This window comes from Aethalodelphis obliquidens, unplaced genomic scaffold, assembly GCF_003676395.1.
Source record: "Aethalodelphis obliquidens isolate GAN/ISIS:26980383/991018 unplaced genomic scaffold, ASM367639v1 scaffold50, whole genome shotgun sequence".
Taxonomy (NCBI): Eukaryota; Metazoa; Chordata; class Mammalia; order Artiodactyla; family Delphinidae; genus Aethalodelphis; species Aethalodelphis obliquidens.
Genome location: NW_020837994.1, coordinates 1,601,365 through 1,615,960, shown reverse-complemented (window position 1 = coordinate 1,615,960; position 14,596 = coordinate 1,601,365). Strand labels below are relative to the sequence as shown.

Sequence of the window (14,596 nt, the reverse complement as noted above, 5' to 3'; positions counted from 1 at the left end):
AAAGTTTTATTTTTTAACATAGTAAGTCCTGCCCCTCTCTATTCTCTCTAAATTCATGTTTCAAGCAGGCCAGTCTTTTCTTTAGCTCATACCTCTCTTCCTGTTATAAAGTTCTCATACCCAGCTGGAAGAACCCAACTGACACTTTCAACATTCTGCTTAGAAATCTCCTTAGTCAAACCAAAAATTTTTGAGTATTTTTCCTCCACATTCCAGGTTACCATAGGCAACAGTTTTGCCAATTGTTTTGCCACTGTAAGACACAGATTACCATTTTTCCAGCTTCCGGTCACAATTTCCTCACCATTTTCCAAGACTTCACTGTTTGCTTGCCATTTTTCCAGTCTCCACCCATCCCTGATCCCAAAGCCAATGCCATGAATTTGGGGGTTTTTGTTAAAGGTAGCATTTCAGACACCAATTTCTGTAACAACTTTTACTGCAAAACAAACTACACACAACTTAGTGGCTTAAAACAGCAAGTATTTATATATATCACAGTTCTGTAGTTTGGCAATTTGGACTGAGGTCAGTAGGCTGGTTCTTCTGGTCTTAGCTGGGTTCACGTATAGGTGGAGGCCAGCTGCCAAGTCGCCTGGGTGCTGGCTAGTTCAGGATGGCCTCGGCTGGGTCGGCCGAGCTCTGCCTCACGTAGCTCCCATGTTCCCGCAGGCGAGCCCAGGCTTGCTCACATGGGTGCCCGTGCAGGGTTCCCAAAGAGTGGGCCAAAGCATGCAAGTGTCCTTGTGCTCAAAACTGGCACACTGTCCCTTTTGTTGCATTTTATTGGCTAAAGAACGGAATAAGGCCTTCCCAGATTCAAGGGGAGGGGAAATTGACTCCACTTTTTTTTGTGTGTGTGTGGCTGTTTTGGGTCTTTGCTGCTGCGTGCGGGTTTTCTCTAGTTGCGGGGAGCAGGGCCTACTCTTCGTTGTGGTGCGGGGGCTTCTCATTGTGGTTGCTTCTCTTGTTGCGGAGCACGGGCTCTGGCATGTGGGCTTCAGTAGTTGTGGCACGTGGGATCAGTAGTTGTGGCTCACAGGCTCTAGAGCACAAGCTCAATAGTTGTGGTGCACCGGCTTAGCTGCTCTGCGGCATATGGTATCGTCCCGGACCGGGCTATGTACATTGTTGCTAAGTAAACAGCGTTTGACAAGAATTGTGGATTTGAGTTAGCTTCTAAGTTCCACCAGGGGGCGCGATAGGAATGCCTCAGGTTTCCAAAAAAAAGCAAGTAGTCTTTCCAAGGAAATATGATTTTCAAAGGTGGTGGTTCCTGTTTTATGTTTTAATAAACTACCTATTCTTTCCATTTGAAAGAGCTGTAACTGAGCCATCTGTGAGTTTGAGGACTGAAGTAACACGTGTTGGTGTCCATTTTATACCTGTAGTGGTTCCTCAACTTGGAATCACAAGAGCTTTCAAAAACATGATTTAATTTATCTCCCACACCAACTGTTGGAAGCCAGGATAGGGGTTGTTATTATTAATTCCATCTTAAAAGATGATAACTCTAACAGTCAAGAGGTGAAGTAATTTTCCCAAGGAATCACAGCTGGTAAATACCTAAGAATCTGTCTTCCAAATTCAAATGTATTCATTCACTAGAAATAGTGTATATTGAGTTCACAGCTCTGTAAAAGATGATAGAGATACAAAGGCATGCCCTCCAAATTTAATGTCTTAGAAGAAAAGACTGTCAAAGCTGGAGGGAACTTTGGAAATCACCAAATTAAATTAAATGTGCATAAGCATCTCCTCAAGAGCCTGTTAAAAATGCAGATTCCTGGACTTTGCCTCCTTGTCCCCTACATTTTGATTCAGTGAGTCTGGTAGGGCTATGGACACTGAATTTTTCATAAGCACATCCACTCTTCCCCCTATAATTCTGATGCAGGTGTACTGTGGACCACAGTTTTAGAAACATCAATCCATTTGTTTAATCCTTTCATAATACAGAGGAGAATAAAACTGAGAAGTGAGAAGTGAGTATCCCAGAAACTCTTCTTGGGTATTGGAAGGAGGCTGAGCCAGGAGCTGGTGATGAGCAACACCAAGTAATGATGCAGTGGAAAGAGTACTCAGCCGAGAGCTGGTTTCAATTTCAGGCTTTACCATCTTGCTGTTGAATCACTAACTTCAATGAGCTATAGTTTTCCCAACCATAAAATGCAAAACAATACATACCTTATAGGCTTATTGTGAGAATAAAGGAGATAAATATTAGAAAAGACTTGGCAGAGGACTGGCACATAGAGGACCCTCAATAAAGAGATTGATGAGTGGGATTATTTTGAACGTTCCTTTTGCTCTATTTATTCTCTTTAAATGAGTACCTACTATTGCCTGACACTCTGCTAAGCTCAGTCCAGCCTATATGAAACTTATGATCTGGTAGAGCAGATTGACATGAATTATAGAAATAAGGAATTATAATTGTAATAAATCCTACCAAGGGAAAATATAGGGGGTGTTTTGAATATTATGGGGATTTGAACCTAATCTGCAGACAAATAAAAGATCCTTGAGGAAATGACTCAAAGGGTGAGTAGGGCTGAGTCAGAAATTACTCATGAATCAGGAAAGAGCTTGGCAGGAGCAAGAAATGAAAAGGCCAAAGGCCAGTGTGGCTGGTGTGGAGTGAGCAGGGAAGAGGGGCATGACATGAAGCTGCTGCTGTTGATTATTTATGGAAAAGCCTTTCTCTCCTCTGCCTTGATATTTATTTGAAAATCGTGATCTTTTCCTTGACCCTTTTATTTCTACTTCAATTTTCTATTTTTGCACTAAAAAACCTAATAGTAACATTTCTTCAAAGCTAACATGCATTTTTTAGTTTTTAACATTCAGAAATAGAAATTGTCTAATAACACAGGTCAAAAAATAAACAAACAAGAAAACCTTGCTGAGTACCAAACAGGAACATAAGTTGAGCCTCACAAACTTAGCTTTCTTGGAAAATATCTATTCTATTGTCACACAATTATTTGTACTTGTAGCATAATTTAGTTAAAATTTAGTTTGGTTTTGGCTGAACTTGGAACTCTGTTGTTAGAGTGACTTCAAAAATTCCTCTCTGATGCAGAATTAAAACACAATATAAAAGTGTAGGAAATTCTGGTTGTGGGATGATGTCTTGCCCCCTGAATGCATCTATAAAACCTAGACAGAATCCATGGAACAGGCAATTGAGGACTCTGAAAAGTAAATGATAGCAGTTAGATTGAGGGGAAAGGCCAGAATTTGAAGCACCACTGAACTGGCAGTGAGTTTCCTCTTTTTGATCCTCAGCAGCCTTAAACCTGTAAGTGGGCTCCGGGTTGAGTACTGAGAAAACAGCAGGGGATGCCCTCTAACTCTGGCTCAAGAAGAGGGAAAGAGGACTCTCACATTGAGGTTTGGGGGTGGGGGGGTAACATCCAACCTTTTTTGTCTTTTGTTCTCTGTCCTCCTGCACCCCTCCCTCCAGGCAATCCCGCAGTGGTGGCCACAATGGCAGTGGTGGCAGTGAGTGCCTATGGCCACCTAAAACTTCAATTTATCTTACGTATTACATCTACGTACACTGAAACCGTATCAAATAATGCTGTAATTTTTGCTTTCAACAATCCCAGTAGTAGGGAAAACCCCCACTGATTTTTTTTTCTACCTCTATCCTCCTGCCACTTGGCCCAAGATACATGCAATCATGAAAAGGACACAGCAGAGAGGAGTAACTGAACCCCCAGGTTTTTGGCCAAAGGACTGAAAAGTGGGTTCAGAAGACTGGAAAGTATCAGAGAAATCACAGAGAGGGAGGAGTTCAGGAGAGCAACCCCATAATTTTTGACCTCACCCCTGAACTGTGCAGGCATGGATCTGATGCTAAATAGCATACCATACACCTGAGTACTGAGGTATACAATAGACCACTGTCCAGATCTAGGACTGGCCATTGGGTGGCATACAACTGGGACAGATCTGAATAGCATTGCACAAGCTTTGAAAACTGAACTGACATTGGAACCACAACCACAGAGGCAGGTCAGTACTTCTGACTCAAACTGGATGAGCTGTATGCTAAAACGAAAAATATTACTATTATCCATAAGATTTAAACAAGATCTAGACATTTAAAACATAACATTCAAAAAGTCCAGTATTTAGTCCTACTCAGCATACAAAGAATCAGGAAAATCTCAATTAGTATGAGAAAAGGCAATCAACAAATGTCAAGGAGAAGATGATGCAAATGTTGAAATTGTTGAAGATTGTTATAAAATGCTCCAAGAAGTAAGGGTGAATACTCTTGAAGTGAATGGAAAGGTAGAAAGTATCAAGAAAGAAGAGATATAAAGAGAAATCTAATGAAAGTATAATAACCAAACTAAAAAACTCACTGATGAACTCAATAGCAGAATAGACATGACAGAGGAAAGAGTCAGTGAACTTGAAGATAAATTCATTAAAATTATCTAATCTGAACAACAGAGAAAAAAAGATTTAAAAAAAAATGCCCACAGCCAACATCGTTCTCAGGGGTGAACAACTGAAACTATTTCCTCTAAGATCAGGAATGAGACAAGGTTGTCCACTCTCACCACTGTTATTCAACATAGTTTTTGAATTTATAGCCACAGCAATCAGAGAAGAAAAAGAAATAAAAGGAATCCAGATTGGAAAAGAAGAAGTAAAGTTGTCACTGTTTGCAGATGACATGATGCTATACATAGGGAATCCTAAAGATGCTACCAGAAAACTACTAGGGCTAATCAACAAATCTGGTAAAGTAACAGGATACAAAACTAATGCACAGAAATCTCTTGCATTCCTATACACTAATGATGAAAAATCTGAAAGAGAAATTAAGGAAACACTCCTGTTTACCATTGCAACAAAAAGAATAAAATACCTAGGAATAAACCTACCTAAGGAGACAAAAGACCTCTATGCAGAAAACTCTAAGACACTGATGAAAGAAATTAAAGATGATACAAACAGATGGAGAGATATACCATGTTCTTGGATTGGAAGAATCAACATTGTGAAAATGACTATACTACCCAAAGAAATCTACAGATTCAGTGCAATCCCTATCAAACTACCAATGGCATTTTCCACAGAACTAGAACAAAAAATTTCACAATTTGTATGGAGACACAAAAGACCCTGAATAGACAAAGCAATCTTGAGAAAGAAAAACAGAGCTGGAAGAATCAGGCTCTCAGACTATACTACAAAGCTACAGTCATCAAGACAGTATGGTACTGGCACAAAAACAGAAATATAGATCAATGGAACAGGATAGAAAGCCCAGAGATAAACCCACGCACATATGGTCACCTCATCTTTGATAAAGGAGGCAAGAATATACAATGGAGAAAAGACAGCCTCTTCAATAAGTGTGCTGGGAAAACTGGAAAACTACATGTAAAAGAATGAAATTAGAACACTCCCTAACACCATACACAAAAATAAACTCAAAATGGATTAAATGTAAGGCCAGACACTATAAAACTCTTAGAGGAAAACATAGGCAGAACTCTATGACATAAATCACAGCAAGATCCTTTTTGACCCACCTCCTAGAGAAATGGAAATAAAAACAAAAATAAACACATGGGACCTAATGAAACTTCAAAGCTTTTGCACAGCAAAGGAAACCATAAACAAGACCAAAAGACAACCCTCAGAATGGGAGAAAATATTTGCAAATGAAGCAACTGACAAATTAATCTCCAAAATTTACATGCAGCTCAATATCAAAAAATCAAACAACCCAATCCAAAAATGGGCAGAAGACCTAAATAGACATTTCTCCAAAGAAGATATACAGATTGCCAACAAACACATGAAAGGATGCCCAACATCACTAATCATTAGAGAAATGCAAATCAAAACTACAATGAGGTATCACCTCACACCAGTCAGAATGGCCATCATCAAAAAATCTACAAACAATAAACGCTGGAGAGGGTGTAGAGAAAAGGGAACCCTCTTGCACTGTTGGTGGGAATGTAAATTGATACAGCCACTATGAAGAACAGTATGGAGGTTCCTTAAAAAACTAAAACTAGAACTACCATACGACCCAGCAATCCCACTGCTCGGCATATACCCTGAGAAAACCATAATTCAAAAAGAGTCATGTACCACAATGTTCATTGCAGCTCTATTTACAATAGCCAGGACATGGAAGCAACCTAAGTGTCCATCGACAGATGAGTGGTTAAAGAAGATGTGGCACATATATACAATGGAATATTACTCAGCCATAAAAAGAAATGAAATTGAACTATCTGTAATGAGGTGGATGGACCTAGAGTCTATCATATAGAGTGAAGTTAAGTCAGAAAGAGAAAAACAAATACTGTATGCTAACACATATATATGGGATCTCAAAAAAAAAAAAAAATGGTTCTGAAGAACCTAGGGGCAGAACAGGAATAAAGACGTAGATGTAGAGAATGGACTTGAGGACACAGGGAAGGGGAAGGGGAAGCTGGGACAAAGTGAGAGAGTGGCATGGACATATATACACTACCAAATGTAAAATAGATAGCTAGTGGGAAGCAGCTGCATAGCACAGGGAGATCAGCTCCGTGCTTTGTGACCACCTAGAGGGGTGGGATAGGGAGGATGGGAGTGAGACACAAGAGGGAGGAGATATGGGGATATATATATGTATAGCTGATTCACTTTGTTTATAAAGCAGAAACTAACACACCATTGTAAAGCAATTATACTCCAATAAAGATGTTTAAAAAATGCAAAAATAAAATAAAAATAACAACAAAAAAAGTGAACAGAGCCTTAATGATCTGTGAGCCAGTACCTAATTTATCTCATCAGAATTCCAGAAGAGTTTCAAAAAGAAATATTTGAAGAAATAATATATGAATATTTCCCAGATTTGAAAAGACATAAACCAAGAACCAAGAAGAAGTTCAGTGAAGCACAAATAGCAAGGTGAACCCAGCAACACATGAACAAGATTTAACCCAGAATCCAAGGTTGGTTTAACAAAGAAAAATCAATCATTATGGGACTTCCCTGGCAGTGCAGTGGCTAAGACTCCGCACTCCCAATGCAGGGGGCCTGGGTTCGATCCCTGATCCAGGAACTAGATCCCACATGCATGCCGCAACTAAGAGTTCACTTGCCACAACTAAGGAGCCTGCTTGCCGCAACTAAGGAGCCTGCCTGACGCAACTAAGACCCAATGCAACCAAATAAATAAGTAAATAAATATTAAAAATCAATCATTATAACACATAATATTAAGACAAAAAAGGATAAAAACCACATGATCATCTCAATAGACGCAGAAAATGTACTTGACAGATAAAAACACTTAAAAAATTAGGAACAGACGAGATCTTCCTCAACCTAGTTAAAGCATTGACAAACGCACAGCTAACATCATACTTAATGGTGAAAGACTGAAAGCTTTCCACCCAGGATCTGGAACAAGACAATGATATCCTCTCTTGTCACTTCAATATTACACTGGAAGTTCTAGCAAAGTAAATTAGGGAAAAAAAAAAAGAAAGAAAAAACATCCAGATTCAAATGGAGGAAGTAAACTCTCTCCATTTTTCAATGTTTTAATCTTCTATATATAACATTATAAGGAATAAACAAAAAACACGATTAGACATAATAAGCAATTTCAGTAAGGTTACAGGACACAAGATCAATATACAAAAATCAACTGAATTTCTATATACTAACAATGAACAATCTAAAAATGAAATTAAGAAAATTCCATTTATTATAGTATCAAAAGTGAAACCATTTATATGAATTGCCCATAACAGGTAAATCCATATAGATGGAAAATAGATTGGTGGTTGTCACATGGGAGGGGGTGGAGAGTGGCAGCTAATGGGCATAGGGTTTTTTTTTGGGGGGGGGTGCAAGAAAATATTAGTGGTGATGGTTGCACAACCTTGTGAACATAGTAAAAATGAATGAATCGTACACTTTAAAAATGTGGATTTTATAGTTTGTAAATTATATCTCATTTTTTAAAAGAAAAAATACTTAAGAAAAGTTTAGCAGAGTTATATATAATTACGTAGTTCTGTCTGCTGAAAGGACCTGAGAGCAGAGACACTACAGTTGCAATGAGCATACTTAGCACCCAGATCTTAGTTTCTGAATACAAGGAACCAGGGCTCATGGGGGAAATGCTTGATTCCAGGACAGGAGCAGGGAAAGTACATGGTGATTTGGAATACCTTGGAAGTAACAAATTATGGAAGTGCTCAAGGAATGAAGGGGACATATCAAAAGGACACAGGAGCCAGATTGAAAAGGCTACCATTGACCAACTCTAGGGCAATATGAGGTTCAAAATAAGCAAAGTAATGAATTATAATTCATTCAGTAAAATTCATGAGCCCATACTGATGTAAAATAAATGAATAAGTAAATAAATGGGGCATCTCAGGATCCTTAATCACACCTGCAAAATTCCCTTTGCTATGTGAGGCAACATAGTCACAGGCTGTGGGAATTAGGACATGGGCATCTTTGGGGGGCCATTATTCTTCATACTACAACCCTCAACCTTCTATGGGCAGAAAGCAGGCTAAGATGACTACTCAGTTGTAAATACAGACCCTTGGCCATTCCAACATGCCCACAATAAGGGGAAGTGTAATGGAGAGGAAGTCAGAGTGGAAAGAGAAAATTGTCATTAAAATAGCTTTATTTTGCAAATTTTACAAGTACATATAACCATGTGAACATATTGTTAGGTTCTGCCACCCCTCAATCCTGAGGGTGTTGGAAAGGGTTTGTGCAAGTTAAGGGCCTTGAGGCTTAAGCTTCAAAGGCTTCATGGTAAATCTGCCTCTGGTAGCAATTAAGAATATGGCCCCTGGATCCACACCACCTGGGTTCAGGTTCCTGCTCTACACTTACCAGCTGTGTATGTTGATTGCATTGGTGTTACAGATCGGGTTCTCCAGAAGCAGATGCTGAGATGAACTTTGAAGTGCAAGATATTTGTTAGGGATCAACATCTGTGAAAGGGACAGGAAGCAGGAAAGGGCAGAGGAAGAGGTCAAAGAGGCTTGACAAAGCGTTGATTAATGTGGCAGGAGGGCTAGAGCTAGTATTGCCTCTCAGAGCTGTCTCATGTTGGGCCTAAAAGGCTGGGCCTTTATTCCCTCACCTTGCTCAGTCACTGGATGGCTATTAACACCACCTTAAGAACTTCCACTGGGGGATTTCCCTGGTGGTCCAGTGGTAAAGAATCCACCTTCCAATGCAGGGGACATGGGTTTGATCCCTGGCAACTAAGCCTGTGCGCCACACTACTGAGCTCGTGTGCCTCAACTAGAGAGCCTGCGTGCTGCAAACTACAGAGCCCATGCGCTCTCGACCCCAGGCACCACAACTACAGAGTCCACATGCCCTGGAGCCTGCGTGTGCCACAACTAGAGAGAGAAAAACCCACACGCCACAACTAAAGAGAAGCCCGCGTGCTGCAACGAAAGATCTGCATGCCTCAACGAAGATCCCGTGTGCCGCAACTGAGACCCGATGCAGCCGTATAAATAATTTTTTTTCAATTAAAAAAGAAAACTTCCATTGGATTTTCATAACAGGCTAAATTTCTTCGTATGACATGCAAAGACGCTTCACAATCTGACAGGCCCAACCACAAGGAACTTTTCATCATTTCTGCAACTCAAACTATTTTCCATCTCCGAACCTTGGCATACATAGTACCTTCTCCAGGAAAGCCCATCCCTCCCTTGCCCGACATCTTCCAGACAATTCCTTTTCATCCTTTTGGACCTGCACACGTTGCCCCCTCTGTGAAGCCCTCTCCACGGTCTATGCATGGGGATGGGCTCCCTCCTCAGAGTTGCCCTTGCTCACTGCACAACCCTCGGTTACCCTGACAGCACTTTGTGGTTATTTGTTTACATCTCTGTCTCCCCTTGTGAGTCTAGGGTTGGAGCTGCTATTTCTCTTTGTCCTCAGCACAGTGGAACAGGTGCTAAATATTTGTTAAATGAATGAATGAGTGAATAACATTGCCTGGGAAAGAGGGGGAAAGAATAAGTAGTAGGATACAATAATAATATTTTTGTTTGCTTCAGTGATCATGGGCATGTCATGTAGAGCAGTGACCCAGGACCCCAGAGTTTTTGGTTGTATAGGTCCTAGATTTGTCATGCGCGGACCCTAATGGCCTTCACCCTCTACCTCCGGTCAAAATTCTACTCATCCTTCAAGATGGTTCAGACGTCAAGTCCTGGGTGAAGTGTTTTCTTCCCCTCTGGTCTGTCACAGCTCTTTACCCGCACCGCTGTTAGCATACCATGACATTTACTCTCCCGAATTCTCCATCAGAATCCGGTGATGTTTCTGCATTTCCACCCCTTGATCCAGAGGGGTGAATATTTTTGGATGGCGTTGTACAGCCATAGGCTGGTGAATTCATGCCTCACCACACCCGCTGCCTCAATTTCCCCAAGTGTGAAATAGACACAGTGGAAATGTTTCCCCAGGGCTGTGATTTAGTCCACATGCAGTCTAGGGAGCTAGGGGGCAAGAAGGGGGGAGGTGGAGAGCGAGGGGAGGGGTCAGAGCGAGGAGGAGCCGGGGGCGGGCCGGGGCGGAGCGTCGGGCGCAGGGCCGGGCTGAAAGGCCCGAGAGGACGCGCGCCAGCGCCGGCGATGGGCCCCGCTGCGCGGCTGGCAGCGCTGCTGGCGGTGCTGGCGCTCCAGGCAGGGGACCTGGCCGGTGTCGCGACGCGCGGGGACACGTTCTCGGCGCTGACCAGTGTGGCGCGCGCCCTGGCGCCCGAGCGCCGGCTGCTGGGACTGCTGCGGCGCTACCTGCGCGGGGAGGAGGCGCGGCTGCGGGATCTGACCAGGTGAGGGCACGAGGGTGGGGTCTGAGTAGGGGAGACCGAGTCAGAGGACGAGGCCAAGACACTGTGCCACGGCGGGGGGGTGGGGGGGGAGGGGTAACTCTTAGGTTCATCGTCACCCTGCCGGGACCTCACACGCGGTGTCTCACCGTGAGACTGCGATACTATGGTGGCCCAGTGTGACTCCCCAGATACACCGTCATCCTGTGTGGGACCTCAAGACACTGTGTCACACTCTGTAGGACCTTTGACTCTGTCCCTCACACACACACAGTGGCACCCCAATCCAACATCACACCGCCAAGTTGATACACTGTGGAAAAGTGTGGAGCAGCGACTCCAAGGAGGAGTAGGGCCGCCCAAGGTGCTGGGGTCAAGCTGTGTGGGCCCCCAGGCTCTGTGTCACAGAGACACAACGACATTGCAAGAGTGAAATGGAGAGAAGAGTGACACTGTAGCCACACGTGTGTTGACCGTGTGACCCAGGGAACAGATGTTTAGTATGGGGTGACATTCTGTGACCATGTATGAGATTTACGTGTCACTGAGACTGGGTAGGCATGACACTATGGATATCATAGTCTGCATGTGAAGGATGTTGAGTAATTGTCCAGGTCACTGTATGAATAATGCTTTGTGTTCATCAGTTTATTCAAGACGTATGTTTGCGTGCTTACCATGAGCCAAGCACTGTTCCAGGCACTAGGAAGAGAATGGTGAACAAGACCAAACCCTGCTCTCTAGGAGCTCGGAGTCTGTAACATCGTGATTGTTAATCTGAGACATCCGTCCTTCCCCTTGCTTTCTGCTCTCCCTTCTCTTTACACACGTAACAGCTCTAAATACTATAACTGAGATGTTATATGAATATGAAAGTATTTGACACCAAGAAAACACTGGGCAAAACCATAGTTGATGCTAGGGAATGCTGAGTGTAGCACACACCGGCAGATGCTCAGCCAATGTTGTTTTGCTATACAGTCAACAAACTACTGTAAGACTTGGAACACTGAGGCACTGTCATCATGTATTGACTCTGCAGTGTCAAACAATGAAAGATGAATGATTGGATATGATACCATGTCTATGAATATGTGCTGTGCACCTTCTCCTGGGACACTGAGAAGCTCACAATATGAGAAGCAGAGGTGTAACCACATAGTTATCTGAATATATTAATACTGTATTTATGTCTTGTGACGCTCAGCTGAGCTGAGACCACAGAGGGCTATCTCACGATGTGCCGCTGATAAAACTGTGAGTGAGTGTATGCGGTAGTAACACTGTTTCCAGGCCATATGGGAAGAAGGTGTGAGGGCCACTATGGCTGTGTGGGCGAACCCATGTAGAAGAGAATCAGTTTGTGCGAGGAAGTGTATGTGAGAGATCTTGTTTGTTACTTAATGGTGACTGGATGATGATGTAATTTGGTACATGGTCTTAAGTATGTAGTTTGCTTATAAGTGGTTGTATGCATGTTTAAATTTACTGTTTGAAATAGCATGATGATACACACACGTGTAGAGTATACGTAAGTGTGTATTAATTATAACAGTAAACGATAATTTCAATAATTCTTGTCACTTTTTGGAGTAGCATAGTTGCCTAGTGTTCTGTGGGCCCATGCTTACAGAGCAAAATGATATAATTTTGTTCATTGGTGGAAGCAGAACAGACTCTTCTCTTTGATTCAAGATGCCATCCTGCTCCCTGCTACTCATGTGCTTGTTCTCATACCACTAATCTCTTTATTTGAGTGGCTTAGGTGGAGATGGGTGTCAGAATCCTGATGCCGGGCCTCTTGGGGAACAGGTTCAGAAGAGAGAGCTTGCAGTGTTGATCACTTCTTCTTTGAATTTCTAAATTCAGAAATTAAATATTTTTGGTGTTGAAACTACTACTCCCTACCCCAAGTTAATGAATAAAAATTATACTAGTTATATTGGGTTGGCCAAAACGTTCGTTCGGGTTTTTCTGTAACATCTTCCAAAAACTTGAACGAACTTTTTGGCCAGCCCAATAACATATACAGTTGTATACTAGTATAGTATTACGAATACTAGTTATATAATATTTAGCTAACCCGTACCTTTTTTTGTTGTTGCAGTTTAAAAAAACCACCAAGATTTAAAAAGTAGTATCAGCAGCAATTATTTCTGTGCTAGGAATTAAGCGTTCAGAATATCTCAGAAGAACCGAGACAAAGCCATTTCTGAATTCCAAAGGAGAAACATATTGAATGAAAATAGCCCATGTATTGTGGTTGGGTAACCTGTCCAGGCTATGTTTAATGCAGGGATTGGGTTGCAAATTTTATGTGCAGATTCTTGAAGGAAAGGATCTGATTTTCCATTCTCAGCATTTGTTAAAGCAAAATCCCGTTTAGGAAACCCTGAGGTTTGAATTCAGCATCCAGTAACTCGCTCTCTGAAAACCAGCTATTGGCTCAGAGGCTGAGCAAAAGGCCAACGTTTAGATTCCAAACCAGCCTCAGATAGCAGTTGATAGGTCTTTTTTTCTTTGTGTGACAGAAAGATGACATACCTGAACACTGAATTGAATTATGTGCTGCAGTAGAGATCAAACCCCTGCCCTAAATAAATTGACACCATAATACAAAGTGGGATGTGAAGAGAACAAGGAGATGTTGCTTTTGATCTGATGGGTGACTTGGAACAGATCTTCACCTCTCTGTCTTGCTTTCTCTTTGTGCCTCAGTTTCCTCTGATGCCTGTTATACATTAGTTCTCAAGCACCAGATGAGGAATCTGTTTATTCAGTTGTGGAAAAGGTGATGGAAAGAAATAATAGAATGGTTGTGCCGAAAGGATTCATAGAGTTATTCTAGACTAGACCAGTTGTGCCATTTTATAGAGGAGGAAACTGAGGGATAGTTGGAGGCTGGGTCAGGATACCTCTCAGGTCTCCTTCCAGCTCCTCCGCATTCAACTGTCTTATAAAATCCCTGCCCACTCAGCCTCAGTTGTCCCTGGACACTTACCCTTCAGGCTGAACTCAAGCCCAAGTCTCTGCTTGTGAGTGTTTTTGTCTAGCAGTGGAATATCTTTCACTAAGTAGTTCCATATGGAGCTGAAGCAGGAAATAATGGGTAGTAAAAAAAAAAAAATCCCACACCCTGGAGGCTGGTTTAGTTTCAAAACCCTAGAGTAGCTGCTCTCAGATACCCCTGTCTTGGGGATCAGAGACGTCCTGGGACTAGACAGTCTTCCTATTTCCTCCCTGGGGCACCCAGGTGCAGATCCTTTTTCCTTAGTTTATGCTTGAATTGAACGTTTGGCTCGCTAGAAGCACCTCTACCCGAAGCAAGTATTCTGTTTCAGGCTCTGTTTATAGTTGAGGCCCCCTTGAGAAATCCTTAGTTCTGACTGTTTCACGGGATTGAAATCCACCACCACCCTGCCACTCCCTCCATTCGTCACTTCCATCCCTTTCCACTCACTGAAGTCCTCCACTCTGGCCAAAGGACTCTTCTGTTCTCACGTGCTCTTGCATACATTCATATAAATCCATATCCTTTTCACTTTGCTCACACTTCCTTTTCTTAAAAATATTTATTTATTTTTGGCTGCGTTGGGTCTTCATTGCTGCGCACGGGCTTTCTCTAGTTGCAGCGAGCGGGGGCTACTCTTTGTTGCAGTGCGTGGGCTTCTCATTGTGGTGGCTTCTCTTGTTGCGGAGCACGGGTTTTAGGCATGCGGG

At 42.3% G+C, this 14,596-nt stretch overlaps 1 protein-coding gene across 2 annotated transcripts in view; it reads left to right on the top strand.

The window, feature by feature from the left end:
- Positions 1-10,620: 10,620 nt before the first annotated feature.
- P4HA3 (prolyl 4-hydroxylase subunit alpha 3) overlaps positions 10,621-14,596 on the top strand; it is a 34,457-nt gene continuing 30,481 nt past the window's right edge. Inside the window, exon 1 of one of the 2 annotated variants that reach the window (XM_027083363.1) lies at positions 10,621-10,879. In XM_027083363.1, coding sequence (XP_026939164.1) covers positions 10,680-10,879 — 200 coding nt within the window. In that variant the 5' untranslated portion in view covers positions 10,621-10,679. The remainder of the gene's footprint in view (positions 10,880-14,596) is intronic. The other variant, XM_027083365.1, reaches the window with a different exon arrangement.